Source organism: Gymnogyps californianus, chromosome 2, assembly GCF_018139145.2.
Source record: "Gymnogyps californianus isolate 813 chromosome 2, ASM1813914v2, whole genome shotgun sequence".
NCBI lineage: Eukaryota > Metazoa > Chordata > Aves > Accipitriformes > Cathartidae > Gymnogyps > Gymnogyps californianus.
The window spans coordinates 135,341,742-135,367,959 of NC_059472.1; the positions used below are offsets into that span (position 1 = coordinate 135,341,742).

At 37.0% G+C, this 26,218-nt stretch overlaps 1 protein-coding gene across 1 annotated transcript in view; it reads left to right on the plus strand.

The window, feature by feature from the left end:
• CRPPA (CDP-L-ribitol pyrophosphorylase A) overlaps positions 1 to 26,218 on the plus strand; it is a 126,163-nt gene that overhangs the window by 17,472 nt on the left and 82,473 nt on the right. Inside the window, exons 3-4 of the mRNA XM_050890925.1 lie at positions 7,163 to 7,312; positions 26,030 to 26,134. Of these exons, the coding sequence (XP_050746882.1) occupies positions 7,163 to 7,312; positions 26,030 to 26,134 (255 nt within the window). The remainder of the gene's footprint in view (positions 1 to 7,162; positions 7,313 to 26,029; positions 26,135 to 26,218) is intronic.

Sequence of the window (26,218 nt, forward strand, 5' to 3'; positions counted from 1 at the left end):
AGGAAAAAAAGATGTGATAGGTCAATGTGATACCTTGAATGTCCATTGGAAGAAATTTTCTAATTGCTTTATTTTACAAAGATAGTTATATGACTTTGTTTTATTAGGTATTCTCCCCTTCAGATTTACAATATAAAAGATTTGAAAAGAACATCCTCTTAAATATGTGAAATATTTTAATCTTATAATTGAGTTTTTGAATTTTGCTTTGAAGATTCTGTTTGATAAATTTGAAATAAGAAATCTTTCAGTAGAGACAATTCTTCTAACTTAAATGGTAATTACTGAGTGTGGCTGAAGCATGTTGATTACTATAGATACAATTAGTTTGAGTGCAGATGTCTGAATAGAAATGCATGTTTCTACCTGTTTCATGCATCACAGATACTGTGTTTATTTCTGTATTTTTTCATACTGTAGTTGGCTGTGAATGCCCTTCATGGCAAGTAGTTTGATCTGTGTAAAAGAATACTTTCCCTGTAGTAACATGTGGAAACAGTTTGATGGAATAAAATGAGAAGAAATTAATCATAGTTATTCTGAGCTTCTTTCATTGGTTCATAGCCAGACCTAATTTAGACTGAAATCCTTAGGAGATGGTAGTGTTTGGTAACATATAAATAATCTTTCACCTAATAAAAAACATTCCAGGACATATTTGTAAACTGTTAGATACCTAGCTTGTCTAAATTAACATCGATTGTTATTGTTATGTAGTTGAACAGTGTCCTAATTCAATCCTTGTCTTCATGGAAAAGCAAGGTAAAATTGTTTGTATATTTACCAAGTTCACCTTTACAAAATTGACTTTAATGGAGTTCCAGGATGGATGTATTTGTCCTACTAAGTGTGACTAGCCCCACTATCTCCAGCATACAGTTTCAAAGAAGTCAGCTGCTTTGAAGTGATGAAAATATTTCTAATATACTTCTATTTCCAGTGTATATATGCAAGACAAGTTTATTTTTTCTAAGGCAGAGTGGCTAAATTATTTGGGAGTCTTGGTTCAGTACTATTTTGCTTGTCAGAGTTGAAAACAACTCTGATTAAAGAATTAAAATTAATAAATATGAATATTGAGAAAACATGTAAAAACATGAGAATAGGAACATTCTTTTAAAGATAGCACTCATAAACTATGCCTGTATGTGTTTGACATCCTATTCCTAAGTAATTTTAAAACATTGAGTCTAATGCAGTTAGGATGATTGAAATATAAAAGGTACATTTACTTAACGCTACTAGATAGCCGAGAAGATAGAAAGCATAGGGAAAGTGAATTTCAGGGGAGATAGAAGCTATGAATGGAGAAGAAAAGTATTGTTGGTGTAATTAAAAAGTAGAAGGGAGTCATGCTAGAGGAGTGAGAGAGTCTGCTCATTTAGGACTAGACTCTAAAGTTTTAGGCTGTGATTCCCACTCACTTGAAGTTCAGGGTTGCAAATTGGCTGTGTATGTGAACTTTGTGGGTCTGCATTAGTACTTGGGGCCTACTGGGGACAGGGGCGTGCCAAAGACATAGCATACTTTTTTTTTAGTATGCCAGCCTGCAGGATCTGTGGTTGTCTGAGCTTGTTACCACACTGTTGTAAAACAAAAGGAATTGTAGTTGTGGTATTTTTTATAAGGATTTTGTGCCACTGCAATTTTTTTCCTTTTCCTAGTCCATATCATTCAACTTGTTGAGCTTTGCAGCTGTTTAGCATTGTTCTGTTTCAACTCTGGCTACCAAAAATGACCAGATCAGTGATGCGGGTGTGTTGGTTTTCATGCTCTTTTGGAGCTTCTGGCTCTTTGATAACTTGTTCTTGGTAGGTTGTATTCTAGATGTGGATTGTTGGTCTCGGCTGAATAATGCACTGTGTGTTGGGGGTATTTGTAACCTGGATAATTTCTTACTTGTGATATAAGCTCCATCTCCCCCCCTAATCCTTTTGGAGATTTTAATGGGGTCTATTTTTTTTTTTAAATAAAATGAGGATTTTCAGGTTTTATGAATATTCAGTAAAAACAAGCTATACTGCATTGTGTTAGCCAGGTTGCTATGTTGTGTGTAGGCTTCTGTGGCCTAAACATTCATACTTCATTTTGTAATAAAAGGTGTCATCAATACTGCTTGGATTTTACTCTCCTTGAACTGACTGTATTGTCTGATCTTAAAACACACCCTGGTTATGTATTCACTGAATACATACATCTAAACAATTTCTTATCAGAATAAAAGTATGATAAAATGAGAACGATACAGTGTTACTGTTCAGTGGAAAGGTGGATTAGTATGCCTTGAATCTATTGAAAATACTTATGATACCCTGTTATGCTGGCCTGCATGATGCACTTCATTCTCTACCTTTTTTTCAGTCACCATCAAATCTTTAAATCTTGAACGTATGCTATGCTCTAGGCAGTTATGCAAAAAAAAGAATACTAAACTGAGAACCTGTTTGTAAACATTTTTGATTTGTGCTGTTTAAAATGGGTTATAAAGGATACCTGTTGTTTATAAAAGCATCTAGAGGCTTGTTCAGTTTTCAGCAGATGGATGGATGAGCTTGCTTCTGAGAGATACCAGTCTGTCACTTCCACTGAAGTTCATGGAATTCTGCATTCTCAGGACATTTTAGGATTGTTTTAAGGAAATGATGGATTAAAAGGATGTTTTTTGTTACGATATGTTGTCTGCAAAAGAAAACTAACCAGTTAGCAGTATTTGTTTCAATGTTTGTTATGCTATGAAAGAATATTTTAAGAGCTTGCCCACAGATATTTTGATACTTTAACTAATTTATTTAACAAAATATGCAAAAACGGGAGAAAGAAGTGTATGCATTTCCTGGACATGCCAGGTTCACCAAAACTCATGCTTGACTGTCTTAGAAGTGGAGTGGCTTGAAGGCTGTAAAGGGGACATTTAAAGAAATTCGGTTTAACTATCCATTAACTATCCACTTCACATTCAGGAAGGGTGTATGATGTATTTTGTGTATGATTTTGAAAGCAAATCTACTTGAGATCTGGGTCAAAATGATTAGAAATTCGAAGATGAGTACTCTGGGTAGGGAAATGTTAGTATAAGACCCAGGCACTTGCTTTAGACTCACAGGATTTGTATTTTGTGGTAGGCTAATTCAAAGTGTAAAAAAGGTCTGTAAAACTATAGTGACATTAACAAGTACTTATGATTTTAAATGAAGACAGATTTTCTTTGTTTTATTCATTTTTTTGAATTCATGTCTGAACCTCTTGCTGGAGAGCCGGGCCAAATACCTGTACATTCCTGACATAAATAGCAAGTCAAAGCTTCTCAAATTAGAACAAATAAAATTCAGATACCTGAGACTCAGTATATACTCTCTTTACTGATATGGAAATAGTTCTTTGTTACTGATTTATAACCAGAAAAACAACATGGAAATTCCTTGTAAAGAATAAAATGTTTGGTGTTGTAATTGAATAGACATAGACTAGCTGGATGATTGTGTTCTTCACTTACACCCCACAGTCATCAGGGGCAAAAGCCCCTTTAGAGACAGTAGTACCTTATTGTATTGTTGGCCCTACTGTGCCCTAATGTTTAAGTTTCTGAACTAAAAAATGTACTCTGTAGCCCTGTCTTAAGTACCTAAATTCCCCGTTCAGTTCATTGCAAGACTGCTGGGAGTGGAATTCAGAAAAGGCTTTGTGCTGAGTAGGGAGGACGCTTGTGCAAACCAGAAGGAAATACCACAGAGCGAGCTATACATCTTAAACTGTGCCCCTCTTTGGCCTGTACATGCGAACAAAATTCACAGCTCAATTCTTCTGTTTTTACATGCCAAATACTATGTTTGCACCATGAATGAAGATACCCATGAGCCAATTTTGGAAGCAGAAGCACGTGCGGTGAGGTCTGTGTAAGCCAGCTTGGGTTTGGCAGCTGTGTCGGCGTATGCCAGCTAGAGAACATCGCCAGAAGTACTGCAGATGCAAGATTTCCTGTGTTAGGGACTCAGCTCTCTTGTCTGATATGAAAACAACGGAGGGCATACACAGGCCAATATTTTCCTTTGCTTGATCCCAGTTTCACCCAGTCTGAAAGTGGCCTTAGGAACTAATGTAGTTCTTGTGTCACTGAGGTGGTAAACTCAGCCCTGTGTTGGGTCACATCATCTGGTTGAGGGAGCCCGTGTGTATGTGCTAAGACAGAGAAAATCCTGCAGAAAGGTGAGCCAGTACTGAGCAAAACAACCAACCAGTTTCTATATCTTGTCTCAGGATTTTAAGGTTTCAACTGAGTGCTGCACCTTAGCAAGTATGCTCTAGCTCATGGATTCACGGCTTTTGGACCCCAGCTGCTCCTCATATGAAGGTTTTCTGTGCAGTAGAAACTTCCTGGCTTTAGTAACTACTAGAGCTCTGCATTCTTCTTTTAGAGCATAGAGTAGTCATGGACTGAGTTATCCTTTTTTGGAATAAAAGCTGATTTTTTTTAAATCAAATGACTGCTAGTTATCCTGTTACTGCATACATAGTTAGAATTTCTCTCCCTCGCATGATCAGCAGTCAGCCATAAATCTTATTCTTTGTATTAAACTTCATGTTTTCAGTCAGTGTCAGGTATAGTTTGAGTGAACTTGCTGCAGAAGACATCTTATTGTGCCCAACTTGTGATTTCTCATTGAAATGGAGGGAAGACAGGTGAGAAACTCTCAGCCTGCCACACTGGACTCAGTTCTGGGGTAATGTAAAGCAAAACTGTAGTGGTTTGAAAAATGCCATTTGTTAAATTTTAGGTGCCGTCAAGCTTTCAATTACTTGAGAAGTTAATTGGGGGTTTTAAAAAATGACGTGTTTGGATTTATTAGAAATTAGATCTTCCTGAATCTTCTGGAAGAGCTAGGCCTCAGCAAAGCAGGAAATGTGGTTCAGTATTGTCACAAAGATACAGACATTCATGAATTTTTATTGTGCAATAAACCAGATGTCAAGAAAACAATGTGTTTCAGAGCTCTTTTAAGAATATAATTTTGAGTATTTCAATTTTATTTAGAATTGCAGTTTGTTTTTTTGTTCCTCAGAGTGCGTGTTTCACTTGTGAGATTTGGTTACGCAAGTCACATTGTATTCTTTTGGCCTGTTTTATGCTTAAAATGTAACATGACATGATTGTTAAAAACTGTAATAAAATATTGGATCAGCCTAAGAAATCCTCTTTTGCTAACTGGTTTTCTGGAATGGTAACTGTTTCAGAAAAAAAAATTTAAATAGACTCAGCTAATTACAGAAAAGCTGTGGCTAGCATGCTGCTCTGTCTCTTTTCCCATGACCTTCTAATTTTATAATTTTTTTTTTGTGTGTGTGACCAATTAAAATCTGATGGCAGAGCAAAATAACATAGTCCAAATGCCCAGCAGCTGGGATATAGAGGTAATAATCCATGTCCTGGAATCATAAGAAATAGAGAGGGGACAAGTTGCAGATAATTTAGTGTCTCTACTTCTGCTTATGCACAGCTTTTCCTCAAAGTACATCTGTTAAATTTACTCCTCATTTAATACACTGACGTATTACTAAAATTACAGTGGTGTTTAGTTTTGTCAGTTTGTCTTTTCTATTACAGAAGTAAAATTGATCCTGCCTAGAACAGAAAGATGAACTAGATGACCTCTCAAGATCCTTTACAGACTGTTCTGTGATTTCATAGTTCTCGCTGATCTTTCTGTACCGTGTTTTGCCTTTGGATGATAGTGTTTTGCTCCATGTAGTGTTTTATATAGATATCTCTTCCCAAGTACTAGAAAGAAAAAGTGCTTTTCAGATTTTGAGAAAGTGGTTCAGATATTTCTCTTGTCATATGAATCTTTTGAATCTTTTCTCTCCCTTCTCCCTGCACCGGTAGCTCATGCATATCAGAACTCTTTGGGCATGAGAAATTGGTTCACATCTCTGTCCTCATTCTGTAAAAGAATGAACTAAGAAGCTGTATTTTAGAGCTCATAAAGTGCTCAACACGCTGACTGCATTCCTCTGTTTTATTGTTCAGTAGTGTGAAAGGGGGAGGGAAGACAACTAGTTCTTTCTCTTTTGAGAGGAAAAAACTTTGGGCTCACTTTTGGTGTCTCATTCTGCCACTGTATGCTTATCTGAGGTCAGAAATCTTGTAAGAATGGACAGTACTCATATGTATGAGGGCAGGATTTGCCAACAGAAGATAAATGGAATCAACAATAACAGTGCTCTTATTTTATGTGATGAGACCTATTTTTTTTCCTGTGTCAAAGCTCACTAGACCTCAGAAGATCTTCTGTGGCTACAGTGAAAAGTGTCAGAATTCACCATTGGGAGTGGTTTTCTAGGTATACTGATTTAAGATGTTGGATAATTCCAGATGTTTTGGAACAGCATCGATTATTCTTTTTTATTATTCTTAAAAATAGATAATATATATAATATATAATATATAATATATATATGCCATTCTCAGTGGTTAGCATTGGTAGGGAGCATGCTTTTAGCCCTGTGACTTGATAAGCAATGTTCTGCCATTGCATCCTTTTCTTCCTTATTGTACGGACAACTCTTGTCCCAATTGCCTTTAGCTTCATATAAAGTTCATGTGAGCATTTGATAAGTGACTGATGAAGCGTGGGTAACTTTCTGGTATCAAAATGACTAAAACCAGCTAGGAGAGTTCTGTTTCAGAGATGCCATAGATCTTTAATACTATATATTGATGAAAAGATCAGATATATGTTTAATTGGTTTCAAATCTTAAGTAAAACCAAAACTGAAATATAAGCATTTAAATATCTGTTCTGGGGCACAGTGCTGCTGGATATTGAATACTTTCTGATGTATGTACTGCGTTCCCAGTGATTTCACTGGTAAATGTGGTTGCTCAGTATTTCACAGGGTGAATTCAACATGGAGGAACAAGCTCAATTTTCTGAAACTTTTCTGGTTGCTTATTTCTGAGCAGTTTAGCCAAACTGAAATCTGTGAAGGCAATAGATGTTGTGGATTCTCAAGACCTCTCAGGTCTGTCTCCTGCTGTTTGATATCTGAATAGGCCTAGAACTGTCCTCACAGAAACCACCTAATATCTTACTTTTTTTGACTGCAGCTATCTGATATACATTAATATTAGTAACATTTAGGCCTCGCTTTGTGTTTTGTTCCACAGGCAGCAGGAGCTATTCGTCCTCTGGTTTCTACTGTTATTGCTTCTGCTGCAGATGGCTGTTTAGACCACTCATTGGAACGTGCCAGGTACAGAGCGAGTGAAATGCCTCAGGCTTTCTTGTTTGATATAATCTATGAAGCATACCAACAGGTAAGACTTTGAGACTTTCTGAGACTTTTTTCCATTTACTTTAGTTAAAAAAAAAAAAGATAACTTTATTTCTCTTCTTTCAAAAATAGATTCAGCATCTATTTCAGATCACATCAAACTGTATGCTTAGTACTTCTCTGTAGTCTTTTGATGAAAATGCTTTATCATTCTTATCTGTTCAAGTTTCTTGATTATCAAACTGCCAAATACATGAGGGGGTGAGGGGTCTAAACTATTGGAAAGACAGATTTACTTTAGTTTTTGTTGTGTATTAAATAGATTACTTAAATGAGTAGGTTAATGTGTTTAAAGTTAAGTATGTACTAAGTATGTATTGTTGACTGAGAGTATCAAAGAGTTTTGGATGCTCAGTGTAATAATGACATTATATAATAATATGATGGGATACAGGCTGTTCTAAAATATTGGGATAATATTAACTTGATACATCTAGATAAATAAGTTTAACTTGTTTCATGTTGCATGTGTATTGTACATACTTTGATTAGTGGCTGAAAATAATACTTACTTAGTCTTTGTTGTAATTATCCATTTTTTTCCTAATATGTTACTTTAACATCATCTTTATTTAAGAAAATAAGAATTGTGGGTAGTGTATTAAACACTGACTCTTTTGCCTTTATCCCTCTTGAAGACTGCTTTCGTTTGCCCCACCCTGCATTCACAGTTTACTGGAAACACTCCAGGCTTTCGTCTCGGCATTCTACTTCCTTTTCATTCATCACCTTGTGGAAATTGCCTGTCCTCCAGGTATCTTCCAGACTGACTGGAAGCAGAGCATTTCTTCATTTGTCACTTGGAAGGAATTATTTTTCACTCCAGTCATGCTTCCCATCAGTCTTTCATTTGTAGAGTAAACAAGCCCAGATTACTGATATCCACCTTCAGAGAGTACATAGCTTAGAAGTCACCAATAACAGAACAAATGCATGGACAGGCAATGAAGAAACAGTTGCTTAATTGTTCAGTAATTATTTTACTTAGAAATGTTGGCACAAATTCCATGTCATACTCTTTATGCTTGATACTTGAAGCTATTCTTAGATGCTGAAGATGAAGGGCTGTCCAAGATGAAGAGCTACTCAAGTGATTGGACTAGCTCCAACCTTTTTAATTCTGATGGGAAGCAGGGGGATGTTCTTGGTATATATGATAAAACGCAGCTGATACTTCGAAGTGAAACTCTAGCTTGAAGGTAGTGGGCATACTCGTGATAAAAGCAGCATATATGTGCATAGAACATATCTCAAGAGGCAACAGCTACTGTTGGTTATACAACTGTTTCTTTCTTGTTGATGTGTATCTCTCTTGGCAAATTGCATGTTTATGTGTTGTTTCTCAAAAAACCCCCCCAAAAACAAACCCTTTTTTTTCCTACTGTGCTCTTAGTTTGCAGATACAGTAGAGCTGGCAAATACATAAAAAGCTTTTGCCCTAAATGCCTTGCTCAAAAGGCAACTATATTTGCAGTCCCTGTGCTCCTCTGAATAGTGTTCTCGTCACATATGCATTCCATCAGTCTTGTTTTTTGTACCCCTGCTCTTTCAAGAACAAGCCACCAAAGTTGTTAGCAAGCAACCAAGGCTATGGTTACTTGTCCCCAGTTCCCTTTGCATTGGTTAAATTCTGGTCGTTTAAATGCTCTGTGCCTTGGAGCTCTGGGAAGGATAACACTTTGCTAAACCTCTCAACTCATATTGTTTGCTAATTATTTATGTTTCAATGGTGCCTAGCTGTCCAAGTCAAGGATTAAGACCCTATTGTTCTGGGAACTGTACAAACAAATAAAAAAAGATAGATAATCATTGTCCTGAAAAACTTAGTCAAGCTACTGTAGGACAGATTTTTGTAGGAATGGATGCAGCTTATGATGCTTCCTAAATATTAACATACCCATCATTAGTTCCCACAACAACCTGGTGAAGTAGGTAAGTATCATTGTACAGATGAATTAAAAAAAATAAAATTATTTTGTTACTCATGTTGCAAGTCATTCACAAAGCTGGGAATGGAAAACATTTTGGCTGACTCGGCATGGGATCATGATCCCACTCCTATGTATTTTATACACTTGTGACCTTTATGGAACAACTGTGTGGGGAAAAACAACAGTCAAAGATGCATTTCTTAGAAAGAAACTGTCCATTTGAATTATTGCTTCAAATAACATAGGCTTTTCAGTTACCTTGTGGCTAACGTGGAATACTGCTTTTAAACTGTCTCTAGTTAAATGCATCATCTGATGTGAGTAGGTAGATTTAGAGAGTTTACTTCCAGATGTGTTCTTCTTCATGAATGTAAGATCTCTGAGTATCTTGACCACTAAGTTGCAGCATTCAAATAAAGGTCAGTTCTCTGATCCTTACAGGTTTGCCATCTGTAGTCTTTTTTGCTCTTCTTGTCTGGTACCAATCTGGGCAGAGCAGACTACTGCTCCTTCTTTTATTGCTGTTTTGAATGTATTTAGCACTAGAAAGGAATAATCTATTAACACTATTAAAAGATGTAAAAATACTTTTTGTATGATCTTTATAAAATTAAAAGTAATTGCCTTAGAAAACTTTTTCCATTTCTTGCTTGATTAAAAAACGATAGTAATGTTTGGGGAAAAATACATGCCTTGTACATAAAATTAATTGAAGTAGATACAACAAATGCCAAAGATTGGTTTACAATATTATCTTAAAATATATGTATACTAAAGTGAATTGCCTTTACGTTTGATGCGAAAAATCCAGCACAGATTTTGAGGACATTCAGCCAGGTTGTTTGCATGCATTCATTGTGATGCATCTCATTTTTGCGTGCTGGATCTCAATTTAGTTTTCACTCTTACCTCTTCTCTGTTGCCTAGAACGTACATATTCCAGACAGATCTTCTTTGTTCAGATATATGTTGCTTTCTGATTTAACTGTGACGATGTCAAGATTTCTGACATCATAACTATTAACTTGTCAGCTTTATAGTAGTGCTGTTGAAACCTTTTAAATTTTGTTGCTCAAAAATTGCATGCACTCCGTTGTCTTTGTGATGACTTTGAGAGATCATTGAAACAAACATTTTTCATCACTTGCATATCTGATATTTAAGCCCCCTTTAACTGTGCTTTTCAAAGGTTAAAAACCAGTGCTTCTTTTAATGTGATTTTTCTGGCTTTTTGTTTTCCTTATTACAGCCACTTTGTCAAAAAAAGAAAAAATATTGAACTGGAAGTGACATCAAATTAGAGTCTGTTTGGTCAGTTACCCAGAAACAGGGTTAAGTATTCCATCCATTGCCTCTGAAGTATGCTATGAAATAATTTCCATTGTGTTTCTAATTTTTGCCAGTGTTGTGTGAGAGAATTAGGTTCTGCAAGAAGGTGTGCATTATATTGTTTTCAAAGGGGTTTCTTGTTACCACTAGTCACATCTCCTTTTGCTAGGTGTATTAACTTGAAATTTTCTGTTCTTGGGGACAGTTCTCCTCTCACAATTCCATAATGTTTCTTGATCCTGATGGGGATATTATTTCATCTTTCTACTCTGCTATTGTAAGGTAGCCAAGGACTTCTACCTGCAAAGTAGGGTTTGTTTGTTTGTTTGTTTGTTTTTAATCCCCAGAGGAGTAAATAAATCTGAAATGGGAAGAGCAATCCAAAAAATGTTGGTGAGTTACTGGATACTGCTAGGTCTTCTGATGGTTAATTTTGAATATTTTTTTTAAACCATACTGAAACAATAGTATAGATTTATGAAAATATTTCCTTAAAAATAATCTCAGACTTTTTCAGTTAGCATCAATTTTAACATCAATAGTGATGGAAGCAGCTTTTTTTGCTATGTCTGTGTATATGCTTGAGATGAAAAAAAAAAGACATTCAGATGTCCCGTATTTTTACTTTTTTATTGGGGGAATGCAAGCAGTTTGAGAACCATTGTTGTTTCTTGGTGAAAGAAGAATTGGTACAACTACGTGTCTGCCTTTTTGTGATGCAGCAGGTAAGTGGAGGTGCAACAGGGAAGGGAAAGCTTTTCAGTATTCTTCTACCTCAAATGATAATTGCTCCAATGCAGCAGGATGAGAACGCTACTGTTCAGGAAATAGCTTACTCCTTCCACTCCAGAATAGTGATACTGATTTTAACATTTTTATAAAGTTTCTGTTACATTGTTATACATTTTACTTTTAACTCAGGATACCTCTTGGCCCCTGTATTGGACATCACATAAGCCAGGCTGGAAACATTTAAAGTCAGTATTGAAATTAAGCAACTGTTCAGAGCCCACAACAGCCAATGGTGGCAAATTGATGTCTTGATCTTAAAAGGCCTCACTACTCTGATTTACGTGTCATTAGATAGAGCACTTAGCTATAATAAATGAATAGGCATAATGGGATTTTGGCAGATACAGGCACCTACCCCTGTATGTAACGCTGCTTAATGCTTTCTGTTGCAAGTCTCTGTGTTCAGTTGGTTATACGAAGCACGGGAAAACAGTTGTTTACTTCTATTTCAGTGAAGTATTCTGATGCCTCCACTTTGTAGTAGGACTTTGGAATTTGGCATTGGGATGGTCCTGAGGTGAGAAAAGGATGAATTATACAGGCCTCCTTACATACGCCTGTGAGTGTTACTGTGTCACGCATCATATATATGCCTCCTCACCTCATATTCTTATGAAGTATGGCACTGCTTTCATGCCCTTCAATTTGTTAAATTTGTAAAATTTACGAAAGTTATAAATTTATAACATTTATAAAAGTTATCGCTTTTATTTGTATGATGCATGCTTGACACAAGGTGGACAACTGACAGATGCAAACAACTGCAAAGGGAAAAAGAACTGTATTTATAATGTGTGTGGTATCTCGCAGGCAGGAGGCTTTACCTTAGCCAGGCATTTTCCTTGAGATGTTGGGTAGAAGGCCATGTAAATGTGTTAAGGGGATAAATGTAATGTTGCATCAGTGCTCTTAGTTCTGGTATGTCCTAACTTGTGAGTTCTTGTTTCCTGCACAATGTAATGAACCATACCACTAACCTTCAGTAAATATTAGTAGCAGACAAGTTAAACTTTTTAAAATAAAAAATGCAAATCTCTAATAACTAGTAAAACCTGTGGAAAAGTTGTAAAATTGCAGAACCCATGATTTACTTCAATTCTAACCTACCTGGGACAAAAACAGCCAGTTGGATTTTTTTTTTTTAAGGTTAATAAGAATTAAATTCCTGATCTTTGGAAACGCATGTTTCTTTTCTATTCTTATCAACCCTAAGGGCAATCAGAAAAGTTTAAGTGTTAATTGAAAATCCACTCTTTCCAAAGATAGCAAATAAAAGATAAATTCCTTAGACCAGACTTGTTCATTTTTGCTTAAGGTAGTTTCATGTTTCTGTTCAGCTTTTTAAATTAAATAGGAGCAAATGCGAAGTATGATCCTGTAAGCCTGGGAGGAGGAGGGTGAGGGGAAGACTTCACTTACTAGAAGTCAAGTGTTCCCCTGGAGCAGTATCTTTTAAGGAATTGGAGTATCAGGAAGTCAGGTAGACTACCTTTTTCCTTTAATCAGAGTAGGCTGAGACTGATTTCTGTAATACCTGCTTCTGACATATTGTGAAATGCACAGAGATCTCAGAGGTCTTTTGTCTTTGACACAAAGCATCTTGTGTCATGTCACGTTCGTGTACAAAGTAAGACAATCACAATATACAAAGGCTGAAATACCCAAACCTAACAAAGCATTGTGTATTTGAAATGTATCTGCCAAAGTAAGGAAGGTAGCAGGAACAATTAAAAAGCTTTGCCTGCCTGATCTGGCAGCGAAACAACTGAAAATGGAAGCAGAAGGGGAGTGGTATGTAGAAGATCCTGACTAGCTTCTATGTCAGAGATGTAAACAAAAAACCTAGGGAAGATGTTAGGATGGTTAGAGAGTTGTCAGCATGAATGCTGGGGATACAATAGAATTGCTCACCAATGTGACCACTGTGGTGAAGCTGAGGACCTTGTAAGAGGGAAGAGCTACACACAGCTGAAGAAAGGGTGGGACATGTTAGAAGGCTCTTCTGCAGGAATCCTTCACATGTGGATGGCATGGCAGAGTCAGATCACTATTTAAAGATCGAGTGATAGGTTTATAACAATCTTAATTTAAAAAAATAATTTTGATACACAATTTTTTTTCTGGTAATCTTTTATACATTGTTTTACATGTAGCCTCAAGATCTTCTGTACCTGGGAAAATTTGCCACAAAAGCTACACCCTTTTTTGGGGGTGTTTTTATTGCATATGTAGTTAGTTTAGTCATCTGTTGATAGTAGACCTTTTGTAGATTATGGAAGTTTATATTTAGCTGATCAGAACAATGAAGCTGAAATAAAATAATAAAAAAAATAGGAACAGGAAGCAGGAATATTCATTGAAGGAGGATGAGCTTCAGCATGTTTAGAGATGTTTCTCTGATGCATGTCTATAACCTCCTTACAGATGTCCACACAGAACAGACTGACCTGAGGGATTCTATCTAATCTGTGTAGAAACTATGTAGAGGTTAGTACTTTTGGGACTACACTGAATTAATACATCTGTTTGTAGCCAACATTACCCACTTTTTGGGTAACAAGCAATCACATTTACTTATGGGACGTTACAGCATCTGCTTGCATAGGAGAGAGCTGCTATATATAAGCATAGTAATGACAAGATACAAAATAATACTGTGCCAGGGAGAATAATGCAAATACTTTGATGCTGAATTCTGGGAGGCAGATGTTCTTCCACTCCACCAAAAAATCATTACAAGATGTCCCCAGATAGGGTTGAGATGGGGAGAAGAGAGATTCTGCAAACTGTCCAACCTGGTCCTCAGTAGAAGAAAAGGAAATCCCAAAATTGTTCTCGTCTAACAAACCCCTGAGAATATTCAGGGAAGATTTTGCCAGAGTAAGAAAGGAAGTTGGCGATTGTTAGGCCCATTGTAGAAGTATTTGCTCAAAGTATTGTCTTTTCTGTATGTAAATAATAGGGAGTGTATTCCATGTGGATTTTGTAAAGTTCTAAAGTGCTTTTTGAAAGGGCACAACATTACTGGGATTCTTCTTCAAACATGTGTGAAGCATTTTAGTATCCTCTGTAGCGGAGAAGTGGAGTCAGCTGTAGCAGTTTAGTAATATTTTGGCATAGGTCAGGCAAGTCCTTCGAGGCAAAATGTCTAGACTGATTTGGGGATTTTCCTGTGGGTTCATTCTTTGTTAAAGAAATCAATGTCTGTCAAATTAACATTGCCAGGAGCAACAGGCGATTAAATGAACAGTAGCGGGCAAATTATTGACTAAAACCTTGGCAACTTTGGGAGCAAGGGTCAGATTCAGAAAAAGGACTGAAGGGTCAAAATGTAAGTGAGGCAGAATTTGGGCATTTAAGTCTAATGCTGGCATCCTGAAAAAAACCCACTGCTCACCTTCCTCCTACAACTAAAGATATGTGAATCTTCAAGGCACCTCAACTTTCTTTTTTTTTACCAGTCACCAAATATGAAACTTTGTGTATGCCAAGGCATCTAAGTTGTTGCAAGGCTGAACAGCTTAATATTTACCACCTGTAAACATTCACTCAGAGAAAAAAATTTTTTACCTGATGCTATTCAATCATGAATTGATGATATGGGTCAGAGCTGTTTGTTTTTGTAGTGTAAAAACACTGAAAAAGAGATCACCATTGTTTTTAACATGTGACAAAAAGTAGATAAGATATCTAGATTTTATCATAAGCTATAATGGGTTGTTTCTTGGCCTTCATCTTTTTAAAAAAGTGTCAGCCATCTTTTATTAATTGTGTTATGTTGTAAGGATGGTCAGTTTACCTCATTGTTCTTCAGATGTATTTTGTGGTTTCTATATGCTCTGTGTGTGTGTATGTATGGAGATCCACTTCCTTTTCCACTGTCCCCAGCTTTGGTCACCCACTTTGCTTTTGTATTTTGTAGTTATGTGTTCAGGTCTTCTAAATATATGCCATGTAACATCATTGTTGTGTTTTTCCTAATTCTGCATTGCAGTTTGTGTCTATAGGTTTTCTTCCTTCTCATTAACTGTATTCTGAAATACGGAATCAAGAAGTGATTCGTGAATTAGACAAGAGCTAGCTAAAATAATAGTAGTTTACTACTTGTGTGATATGTATGAGGACAGTACTACAAGCCAATGCTGCTCTTTGAGTGGAGTCCTAAAGGCAGCATACTTCCATCTGCCTATGAAATGTAATAAGTAATTGCAGTTTTAGTGTAATTACCTACTTGGTTGGTCCAAGTCAACCTACTTGGCTGAATAGTAAAGTAGCATGGATTATTTCAGTTTGTTGAAATTCCTACTCCAGTTCCTTTGATGGTATAACAATACAGATTTTAATTAGCTGTATACTAGGATCAGGATGGGGAATATCTGTGAATTTTTTAATGTGCAATCTAAGCATATGAAATAACCTAACAAAGGAAGCCTTTCTGATTTGTCCATGGGTCATTAGGATTTTAGATCTGATTATTTGACAAAGAAATCTGCGTAGCTCCTAAATGTTGAAAGAAAACTTAGTATCTCATTTCTCCTTACATGAGAATTTTTTACTTTATTAACAGCACCCTTTCATTGTTGTGGTCCGTTTCGGCTTGGATTTTATCTCTGGTTTTAGTCCCATTTAAAAAATGGTTTCTTTGGAACTTCAGTAGAACCTGAGTTCTGTTCCATTTCATTCCTGCTGAAAATTGGTAACTTTTTGGTTTTGATGCAAAATTGCAATGGAGCTAATTTTTTAATAATGCAGTTTCGCAGAGGATTTTGATCTGCCTTTCTCCATTCATCTTCAGGCTGATGCACACAGACTGTTGCTTAAATACAGGGTTGTCAGCCTCGTCTAAGTGAATATCCAGATTTGTACAGTCTTCAGGTTGTAGTTCTGAGATGTTTTCCAAAGAGATTTTACAGTTACTTCATCTGGCATCTTTTTACCCTAGCAGCTTTGTCCTGAGATTTAGAGGAATAAATATTTTTTTCCCTTTCCCTATCCTTAAAACCTACCCAATTCTACAGAATTCTTTTCGGGATAAATATACTAAATGAATTTTGTCAGTAATGCCTTCATTTATTCAAAACCTGAAGCTAGATTGGTGGTCTATTGAGAAAACTGTGCTAGTTTAGATAGCTCTGTACTTGATTAGTTCTTTGGCGCAATGGTAGAGCCAGGATATTGTATGAATCCCCACCTTGCCCTGATTAATTTCTGCCACAAGAATGTTTGGAGAAATTCTAATGCCTTGCATAAGAAAAAAATAAAAAGTTTTTTCGCTAATGGGATAATTAATTCCATTTTATGGCACTCCTCGTCCTGTAGGATCTCAAAGCACTTCACGAATTCACATATTAGCTCTTGGAACTGTTTGGTGCAGTGGTGCAAAGCTACCACACCCTGGGTGAAATCTGGCATCTCTGTAGCAGTGAAAAGGCATTTTGTCTTCAGATACAATTTGGAGGGTGTATGTTAGGGAGATACACTGCAATTATTCAAGTTGGAAGTTAGACTGGATTATGAGAGTATTGTTGTAAGTGTTACTGGATTTACCCTGATAAGTGTACTGTATCCACAAGAATCACCCGTTTGGCACAGGCTCAAAAAATGCTGAATACTGAGTGAGAATCACTGTATCCAGCATATGGGAGACCACCCATCTAAATTGTCATCTGCTGCTTGTTTTGAGAGAGCAAAGAAGAAAACAAGGTAGTGATGCTAGAGCTTTTCATCTCTTAGCTACTGACAGTTTAGTGTACTGAAAGGCAAGGAAAAGGACCATTTATGATCTTGCATAATTTCAAGAGGTGATTCTCTTAAGTAATTTGTTGCAAGAGTGAATAATATTATCTGTTAAAAAAAATTTAAAAATAAAACATGCATTTTAACTTGGCCTGAATTTGGCTCACCTCTGCTTCTAAGCCTGATTAAATTCTCTGTTGGTTGCTTAATTTTAGAACTTGATATATTTAGAAATCTCTTTTCTGGGAGAATGTGAACAATCACTTCTTTACATTTTCTTAGAATAACCTAAATAATCTGTAGTTTTCTACACTGGGGCAAGATTTTTTTGTCTTTGTCTTGTCCATATAACTCTTTTCCAAGTATTTTTCCAATTTACAAGGTAATTTTTTAAAGTGTAAACAATGAGTCTTAACACAGTATTTTGACTACTACTGTTGTCACATAGAATATTAACATTTTTCTTCTTGATGTTGTAACCAAAATATGACTTTTTAAAGAGCTGAAATTGTATATGAGGTCTGAAATTCCATGTTCAATTGCATGCTCAAAATGACTCGTGTCCTTTTCTGATACCAGAAAAATCAATACTGTCTCATGGTTACTCAGGACCTGTTTTATGAAGTCAGTCTGATTAATAACTAGCTCTTAGTTGCATCAGGTATTTCATCTTCATACCAGTACCATTGTTTATTCTCACCTAGTTTGTATTCTCATTTTCATTATGCTAGTTTGTGTGGACTTTGGAGTAACATTAGGAATATATCTACTGGCGTGGCACAAAGAGAGAAAGACTGAGGGAAAGGCTGAGGTTTGATTTTTGGTGATCTGTTATTGTTTCAGGATTGTATGTGTAAACTGGGACTTTACCAGCAGTGATATTCATCCCAGTTGCCAGTCATATGGCATGCCGAGTCCTGGCTGCTAGGGCACCTTGTGTCCACACTGCAGATGATTTGCTTTAGCAGGTGCCCTTGCATATGACTTTCACCTTGATTCCACAAGAAGGGAAACGACTTTAAGCTCTCTAGCAGTACAGTCAAGTACATTTTGTATAATTCTGAATAGGGAGGCAGGAAAGACTTGCACCAAAAAGAACCTCTCCTGCACACTAAATTGGTAATGTAGACACAACCCTTGACATTTCTTGTTTGTGCCTCCCGGTACCCTTCTTTCCTCGGCAAAGCACCTCCAGTTATTCTTGATTAAGTTTTTATTCCTTAATAGCAAAGCTGCACTTTTCCCCCTCTCTCTACAGGTTGATCATGATTTGTCTAGGAGCAAATAGCAGACCTCATTCTCTGGAAGGACTGAATTATGGATTACTCTGGGTATGTAGGAGTTAGGGCTCTCCGTCTAATTTTCAAACAGAACTAGGGTTTTTCAAAATGGTAGTATTAGTGTTTTTATGATTTCAGTGTAAAGTCGAGCACATGTACTTCTTTTACAGGATGATGGATTTGTTTGGACCTCTCCTTTTGCAGAGACAGAAGCAGTAGCAGCCAGAATAAGATTAAGACTTAAAGAGCAGGCTTTAATCATAGAATCATAGAATCATTTAGGTTGGAAAAAACCTTTAAGATCATTGAGTCCCACCGTTGACCTAGCACTGCCAAGTCCACCACTAAACCATGTCCCTAAGCGCCACATCTACACGTCTTTTAAATAGCTCCAGGGACGGTGACTCAACCACTTCCCTGGGCAGCCTGTTCCAATGCTTGATAACCCTTTTAGTGAAGAAATTTTTCCTAATATCCAATCTAAACCTCCCCTGATGCAAGTTGAGGCAATGATACAACCACTATCATAATTATCCTGTAGGGTATCTGCAAGTATCTTAAGGCATGGATTTAAGAACAGAAAAGATAGCTCTTACACTTTTTCAAAAGAATTTTAAAACTTGATCTTTCTGTTTCTTTTATCCAGAGTCACACTTAAGGATGCTGGGGCTAGGACCTAGTCTTGTGATTATACTTCAGCTTCTGTTTGATTTTGAGGTCAGAGCTAGAAAATGACAGTCAATAAAATGGATATCTTCTCTAATTGTCTAGTGACCTTATTTCGATGTTTTTGTTGTAGTGATTCCTTGATGAATCTAAATCAAAGTAAATGACATTTTTTCTTTAGCGGTTTTGATAGAACGGGACACTGAAAACAAGGTTTTTTCAATCTCGCTCATTAGTCCTAGATCCTGTCTTTTGGTCACAGAATCATGTGTGATTTGTTGCTTAGAAGAAAGTTGAAGGAACGTGTCCAAAATGGGCAGAAATATCCACATAAAAATTTTGTTCCTAGATCTTACACAATGATTTTGTTTAATTTACACTCAGAACTGCAAACTTTGATATAAATATTTGTTCCCTGCATCCATATGCATTTCTGAATCCCACTGAGTTTCTGCTTTTACATATTGTGACAGTGAGTTTTTCAAGCAAATTTGTGTTTAAAGAAAAAAAAAGAGCAGAGTTATATCCAACCTTGGCTAGTAGCTAAAACTTTAAACAGTGATAGGGAAAGCAAATTTCATGTTGCCCGCACTGTGTGTTCGTGCTCCGAATTCTTGCCTATGGGACTCCTACTGCCTAGCAGCAAGTTGTGTACAGTGAACAGTAATTGTCAGCCTCAACATAAAGAAAGATTATAAACTGCTTTCAGAGAAGACTAATAGGAAGAAACTGCATAGCTAACAACTTGGGAGCTCATATGCCTACAGCAGGAGTACAGAACATGGTTGCTGGTGATGGTAGCGTGGATTGCGTTCATTGACCCAGGACATTTATTCCAAGAAGGGAAGAAGCAGAATTACTCTTTCATTTGTAACTTTTACTATTAAAAAGATACTTGAAAGCATTCCTTGTTTTTAACCCTTGTCTCAATAATGTTTTAAACCTTTAATTGCACATTTTGTTCAATTTCATAGAATCATAGACTCATTTAGGTTGGAAAAGACCCTTAAGATCATGATTTCAACCAAAATTGACGGAAGTGTGGAGATTTTAATGATGTTAAGTTGCTATATAGTTTTTGAAAAATCAGCAAGTGTGAGGAGGAGGAAACCCAAATGAATGCCTTCACTGAGAGGAGGCTGGAGCCTCAGAGCCTTCAGGCTCTTAGGACTTCAGCTCCGTGGCTGAAATGTGAATTCAGCTGTTTTTCTTGGTCATACACATTTTAGCGCATGGGATCTTGGAACCAACCAATGCGTAAGTTCTTTAACGGGTATTTAGTGGACTTAGAAGCAACTTGAGTACCAAAATATTTCAGTGGGCAGTCAGGAAGTATTCAGGGGATCTGACAGTAGAGTGCAGGGAAATCATGGCATGTATGGAGAGGGCACTTCCACTTACTGCAATGAAAGGCATTGGGGTATAGATACAGATCTGTAGAAAAACAGGCTTGTTTAATTCTGTTACAGAGTAAATTGCTGTATCTTTATTCTGTTCACTGTAAAGCACTACTGCATCTGGATGTATGTCACTGCGGTTTTAATAATTAACTACAGTAGAAATTGTTTCAGAGATGAGCTTTTCTGAACTCACATTAATCTCACTGTTTCCTCGTTGACGTGTTTCCTCCTTCTGTTATTTCTCGCTTACCTGTGGTGTATTGCTGTAGGCTGAGTGCTTGCTGCAAATCCACTGTTGGATTCAGCATTTTTTGGTTTCCATAGTAATGAACATGGCAAAAAAAATTCATTATAAAATATGATAAAAATAGGCCAATTCAGGTTCAGCAAGAGCTTGTGTCTGCTTCTTTTTTAACTTAGTAAAATGTTCCTGATGATGAATGTTCATGATGTACTCTGGCACTTCAACAGTGGAAACTCGATTCGCAAGGATCTGGAAAAATCATAAAGCTCTGCTATTGCTAATTAGTTATGCATTTTAATTGCAAGTGTTCCGATATTGTTATAGAATGGATTTCCATGGGAGAGTAAAATGGAGATGCTTGCTGCTGACAATGGAAAAAGTACTAAAGATGACACAGCCAATGGTTACAGATGTGTAAAAGAGTGGCTCTATACAGGCTTTAAAGGTAGCTGTGTAAAGGAGCAAATCTGAAGATTTTCTTTCCGTTAATACATAAAGAATATTGATTTTGTTTCCTTGTTATAAAAATAAGGAATGGTGAAAAAATAAGAAAATGACAGTGCTGTAATGAAAATTTTTCTTGCATCTGTGTTTGTTCTGCTGTATGGTTACCAGTTCCCATATATCCATTCAAAATCTTTTATCAGTATAAAGATACAGTAAAATAGTGCACATTAACGGTAAAAGCAATTGTTAATGTTGAATACTGCTTCTTTACAATTTTACTTGTTCAAAGTATTATATTGGAAACAAGTTAGCTTATGGACTATTAGTAAGTACCAGGGAGATACAGGCTGCGTAGCTGCTCTTTTCTCTAACCCCTTGTTCCATGTTTATGGCTAAGCAACAACAGTATAGCTTGCATTTTAGGAAGTAATGTTATTTGTCAAAAAATTTTCAAACTAATCTAGGGGGCAGGGGAAGAAGAATTGGTGCAATGCTAAAATCTGGATCTTACTCCACCCATAGCACTTTATTCAAATATCCACTCTTGGAAAACAAACAAACAAAAAACCACCCACAAAAAAGTCAGTCCCCAAAACTACCTATTAGAATGCCTTTGAATATTCAACTGTTCAAAAGCATTTTTAAATAACATATTTCCTTCTGTGTCATTTAAAGAGCTAAACTAATCTGTTTTCTTTCTTTTGTGGATATGTTTTGTGCCAATGTTTCCAGCTGTTTCCACCATTTCAAATCTGTGGTCTGAAACTTTAACTATGTCCATTGTTTCACAAAGCTATGTGTGCATGTCAAGTTCAGTTAACTGTACTCTGTCAAACTTTATGTTAAAAAGCCTTTCAATCAAAAAGAGACTTTAGAAATAATAAGAGTTTTAAACAGATGGTTGTAATGTAAATTGACTCTAGACGTACAACGAAATACATACAGAAGACTTAGGATGAGAATGTTTGCATGCCTGCATCAGTAAGAATTTTCCTCATAGATACGTTACAACTTTTTATTATAGGCACTCCCTGATAATGCTTAATTTGTTAACTGAATTTCTTAGAGCAATTAAGCTTTCAAATTCTGCACCTTAAATATGGATTTAAAATTTCACTTGTGGAGCTGTTTAGCTTATGGATAATATATAAACTAAGCTGATCTTGAGCTGATACTTCCATTTTATTGTTCTCTGACATCAGTGTATCAGACTTGCAGAAGAGTACACTGTGACAATATGTTTAGGTTTAACCAATTACAGATAATTAGAGTGGTAAATGTCATGATGTACAAGTGTTAGTGAAATATGTTTTTAATTATTACTTTGCTTTGTGTCATATTTCATCCCTTGAAGCCAACAATACCCTCAAGATGCTTTAGCCCATTTATGGAACTTCTCCACTCCCTACTAATTATCTGTAATTAATACCTTGCTAAAAAGTTGGAATTGCTTAGTCTTGTCCTAGTATCATTCATTACCCATATATTTAAAAATGTAACTTAATTTTAATTCAAAGTAAATTCTTTCACAGATAAATTTTTCTGAAATTTTCTCATCCATTCTGAGAAGAAGAATGGAAAATTAAAAAATTTTCTTCATCTTTTTTATTAAACTTCTTGAGGAAATTATAAAAAAAAGGCAAGTTGTATTGCAGTGCTCTCATTTGGATCTTCTTTAACCCACTTAGATTTTTGCATTCTTGACAATTTTGAATTCTTGAATCCTGGAGGAGACTGAGAATTAGTGAGCACATTATCTGAACTGTCACATTTTATTCAAAACATGAATTTGTAGACACATGGTTAAATTTGACAGAGTGGAAGGATTATTTCAGCTTTTGTAAAGGAAGGCTTATGCATTGCAGATCTAATTGTCGTTCTTTAAGGAATTAACGGCATCTTGTTTGAGGTTGCTGAAGCTGATAACAGCCTATTTGCATAATAAGATGTTTCGCTGAAGCTTTTACCAAAGGTTCTTTAAGGAAACTGAACAGATTTGGGATAAGAGTAAGGACTTACCAGAGTAGATTATTTGTTAGAAGATAAGAAACAAGGTAAAGTGCATGACCATTTTTCATAGCAGTAAATCACCGGTGGAGTTTTGTGAAGATCTGTGCTGGGGCTTGTGCAGTTCATTTTGTTCATAAATAATTTGGAACAGGTGTATTGGGTTTGCGTGGCAAGGTTTTGGTAGCGGGGGGCTACAGGGGTGGCTTCTGTGAGAAGCTGCTAGAAGCTTCCCCTATGTCCGATAAAGTCAATGTCAGCGGGTTCCAAGACGGACCTGCCACTGGCCAAGGCCGAGCCCATCAGCAACAGTGGTAGCGCCTCTGGGATAACATATTTAAGAAAGGGAAAAGAAGTTACAGGGGAGTAGCAGTTGCAGCCAGAGAGAGAGAGGAGTGAGAATATGTGAGAGAAACAACTCTGCAGACACCAAGAGCAGTGAAGAAGGAGGGGGAGGAGGTGCTCCAGGCGCCAGAGCAGAGATTCCCCTGCAGCCTGTGGTGAAGACCATGGTGAGGCAGGCTGTGCCGCTGCAGCCCATGGAGGTTAATGGTGGAGCCGATATCCAGCTGCAGCCCGTGGAGGACCCCACGCCGGAGCAGATGGATGCGCCTGAAGGAGGCTGTGACTCTGTGGAGAGCCTGCTCTGGAGCAGGCTCCTGGCAGGACCTGTGGCCCCATGGAGAGAGAGGAGCCCATGCTGAAGCAGGTTTGCTGGCAGGACTTGTGACCCCGTGAGGGACCCACGCTGGAGCAGTCTGTTCCTGAAGGACTGCACCCTGTGGAAGGGACCCACGCTGGAGCAGTTTGTGAAGAACTGTAGCCTGTGGGAAGGACTCCCGTTGGAGAAGTTCGTGAAGGACTGTCTCCTGTGGGAGGGACCCCACGCTGGAGCAGGGGAAGAGCATGAGGAGTCCTCCCCCTGAGGAGGAAGGAGCAGCAGAAGCAACGTGTGATGAACTGACCGAAACCCCCATTCCCCATCCCTCTGTGCCGCTCGGGGGGAGGAGGTAGAAAATTCGGGAGTAAAGTTAAGCCCAGGAAGAAGGGAGGGGTGGGGGGAAAGTGTTTTTAAGATTTGGTTTTATTTCTCATTATCCTGCTCTGATTTGACTAGTAATAAATTAATTTTTGCCCAAGTCGAATCTGGTTTGCCCGTGACGGTAATTGCTGAGTGATCTCCCTGTCCTTATCGTGACCCACGAGCCTTTTGTTTTATTTTCTCTCCCCTGTCCAGCTGAGGAGGGGGAGTGATAGAGCAGCTTTGGTGGGCACCTGGCATCCAGCCAGGGTCAATCCACCACAACAGGAAGTGGAGATACCAGTTTTTTTTCTGGATAGTAGAGATGAGGGCTAACTAAGAAGGTTTGTAGAAGGATGTTATGATAAAATTGATAGGTAAGTGAAGATAAATGTAAAGGAGGGCGAAAGGGTTGATCAAAATTTTGAAGTAGTTTCCACACATGAAATGACTGAATAGTTGTTGATCTTTTTACCTGTGGAAAGAAGTGAGAATAGATGTGGTGGAGCATTTTGAAGGGCCGAGACGGTGGTTTTGCACTCCCTTTTCTGTCAGAACAGCAGAGCATGTGATGAAAAGAGTGATGAATCACATGCTCCCTAGTGTAGGTGCTAAAAAAATACTGCTATTCAAAAAGTAATTGGGTGAATTCAGGATTCTTGTAATTCACTGAGGACTGTTAAGGCAGTCGCTTCTGGTTCAATGTGTCCCTCGGGGACTTCTTAATTTAGAGATTTCCTAAGCCAGGATAATAGCTTTATATGAGGCCAAGGGAGTATTCTGGGAAAGTAAGATTGCCTTGTTGTTATTTACTTATCCTTGACTATTCACTGTCAGCCTCTACTAGAATCTGGATACTGGGCTAGCCAGCTTGTGGTCTTATCAAATACATCCATTTTTTATGAAAGACCCTATCTTAGATTATCCTTCCTTGTTACATGTAATTCATGTTTCTGGATGGACTGGTAATTTAGCGATGTGAAAATAGACTAGAACTTTCTTATCTTAGTTAGGCCAATTCATCTTAAGGTAGTCCTATCTGATAAACTCACAGTTCCTGCTTTTGTACCTACCTATGTTTTGATTGGAGAGATTCTGCTCCCTACTCAGTTTTCCATTAATAGGATTCTTATAATCACTAACTATAGGAAGCCAAACTGCTTGGGAAGAGTGTGTTGAGAGAAGAATGCCTCTTCTAGATGACTAAAAATTGGACAAACTTTTTTGGGTTTGTTTGTTTGTTTGTTTGTTTGTTTTTTAATCTGGAAGGCTTATGGAGCAGCATGAAACTTTGCTATTTTGTGTGTGGATAACTGGAGAAAAATACAGAGGGAAACATGTAAGGAATACAGAGATTCTTAGTTACTACCATTCTTTTTTTATGCTGCAAAAACCAAAACAGACAAGGCATTTGAAGAGTCATGCTTCTACAATTTATTAACTTGTTCCCATACTCTAAAAGTTTGACACTAGAAGGTTGATGATTTCTTTTGGTGAGGCCTCAACTCCATCAGAAATTTTTTCATACATGTAACTTCTCATTGATTTAGTTGACAACATGAAGGTGTAACAAGATACTTGCAGCACCTAATTGAATTCATTTGTGGTTATAAAGTGTTTATTTACTTCTGTAACACTTTGCTGTATAGCTAGAATTTTGCATAAGCTTCTTGGAAGGGTTTTATTTCTGATCCATCCTGAACCTACCTACCTAATACAGCATGTATTATTCTCGACAGGACTGTTGAGATGTAAGGTTTAATTAATGAAAGAAAATCTGTTATTGCTTAAAAGTATGATTTCTTTAAGACTAATTAAGAATATTTATTCTTTTTTAATTACTACAGTGTACAGACTATGACCTGGATTATGGAACTGAATGTTTGCATCTGGCTCTGAAATACTGTAAAACAAATGCCAAACTTGTTGAAGGAACAGCTGACCTCTGGAAGGTAAAGGCAATAACAATATCTGTTTTTTATATATCTTTTAAAATTAATAAAATTCGCATATTACCATAAAAATTCAGATGTGTT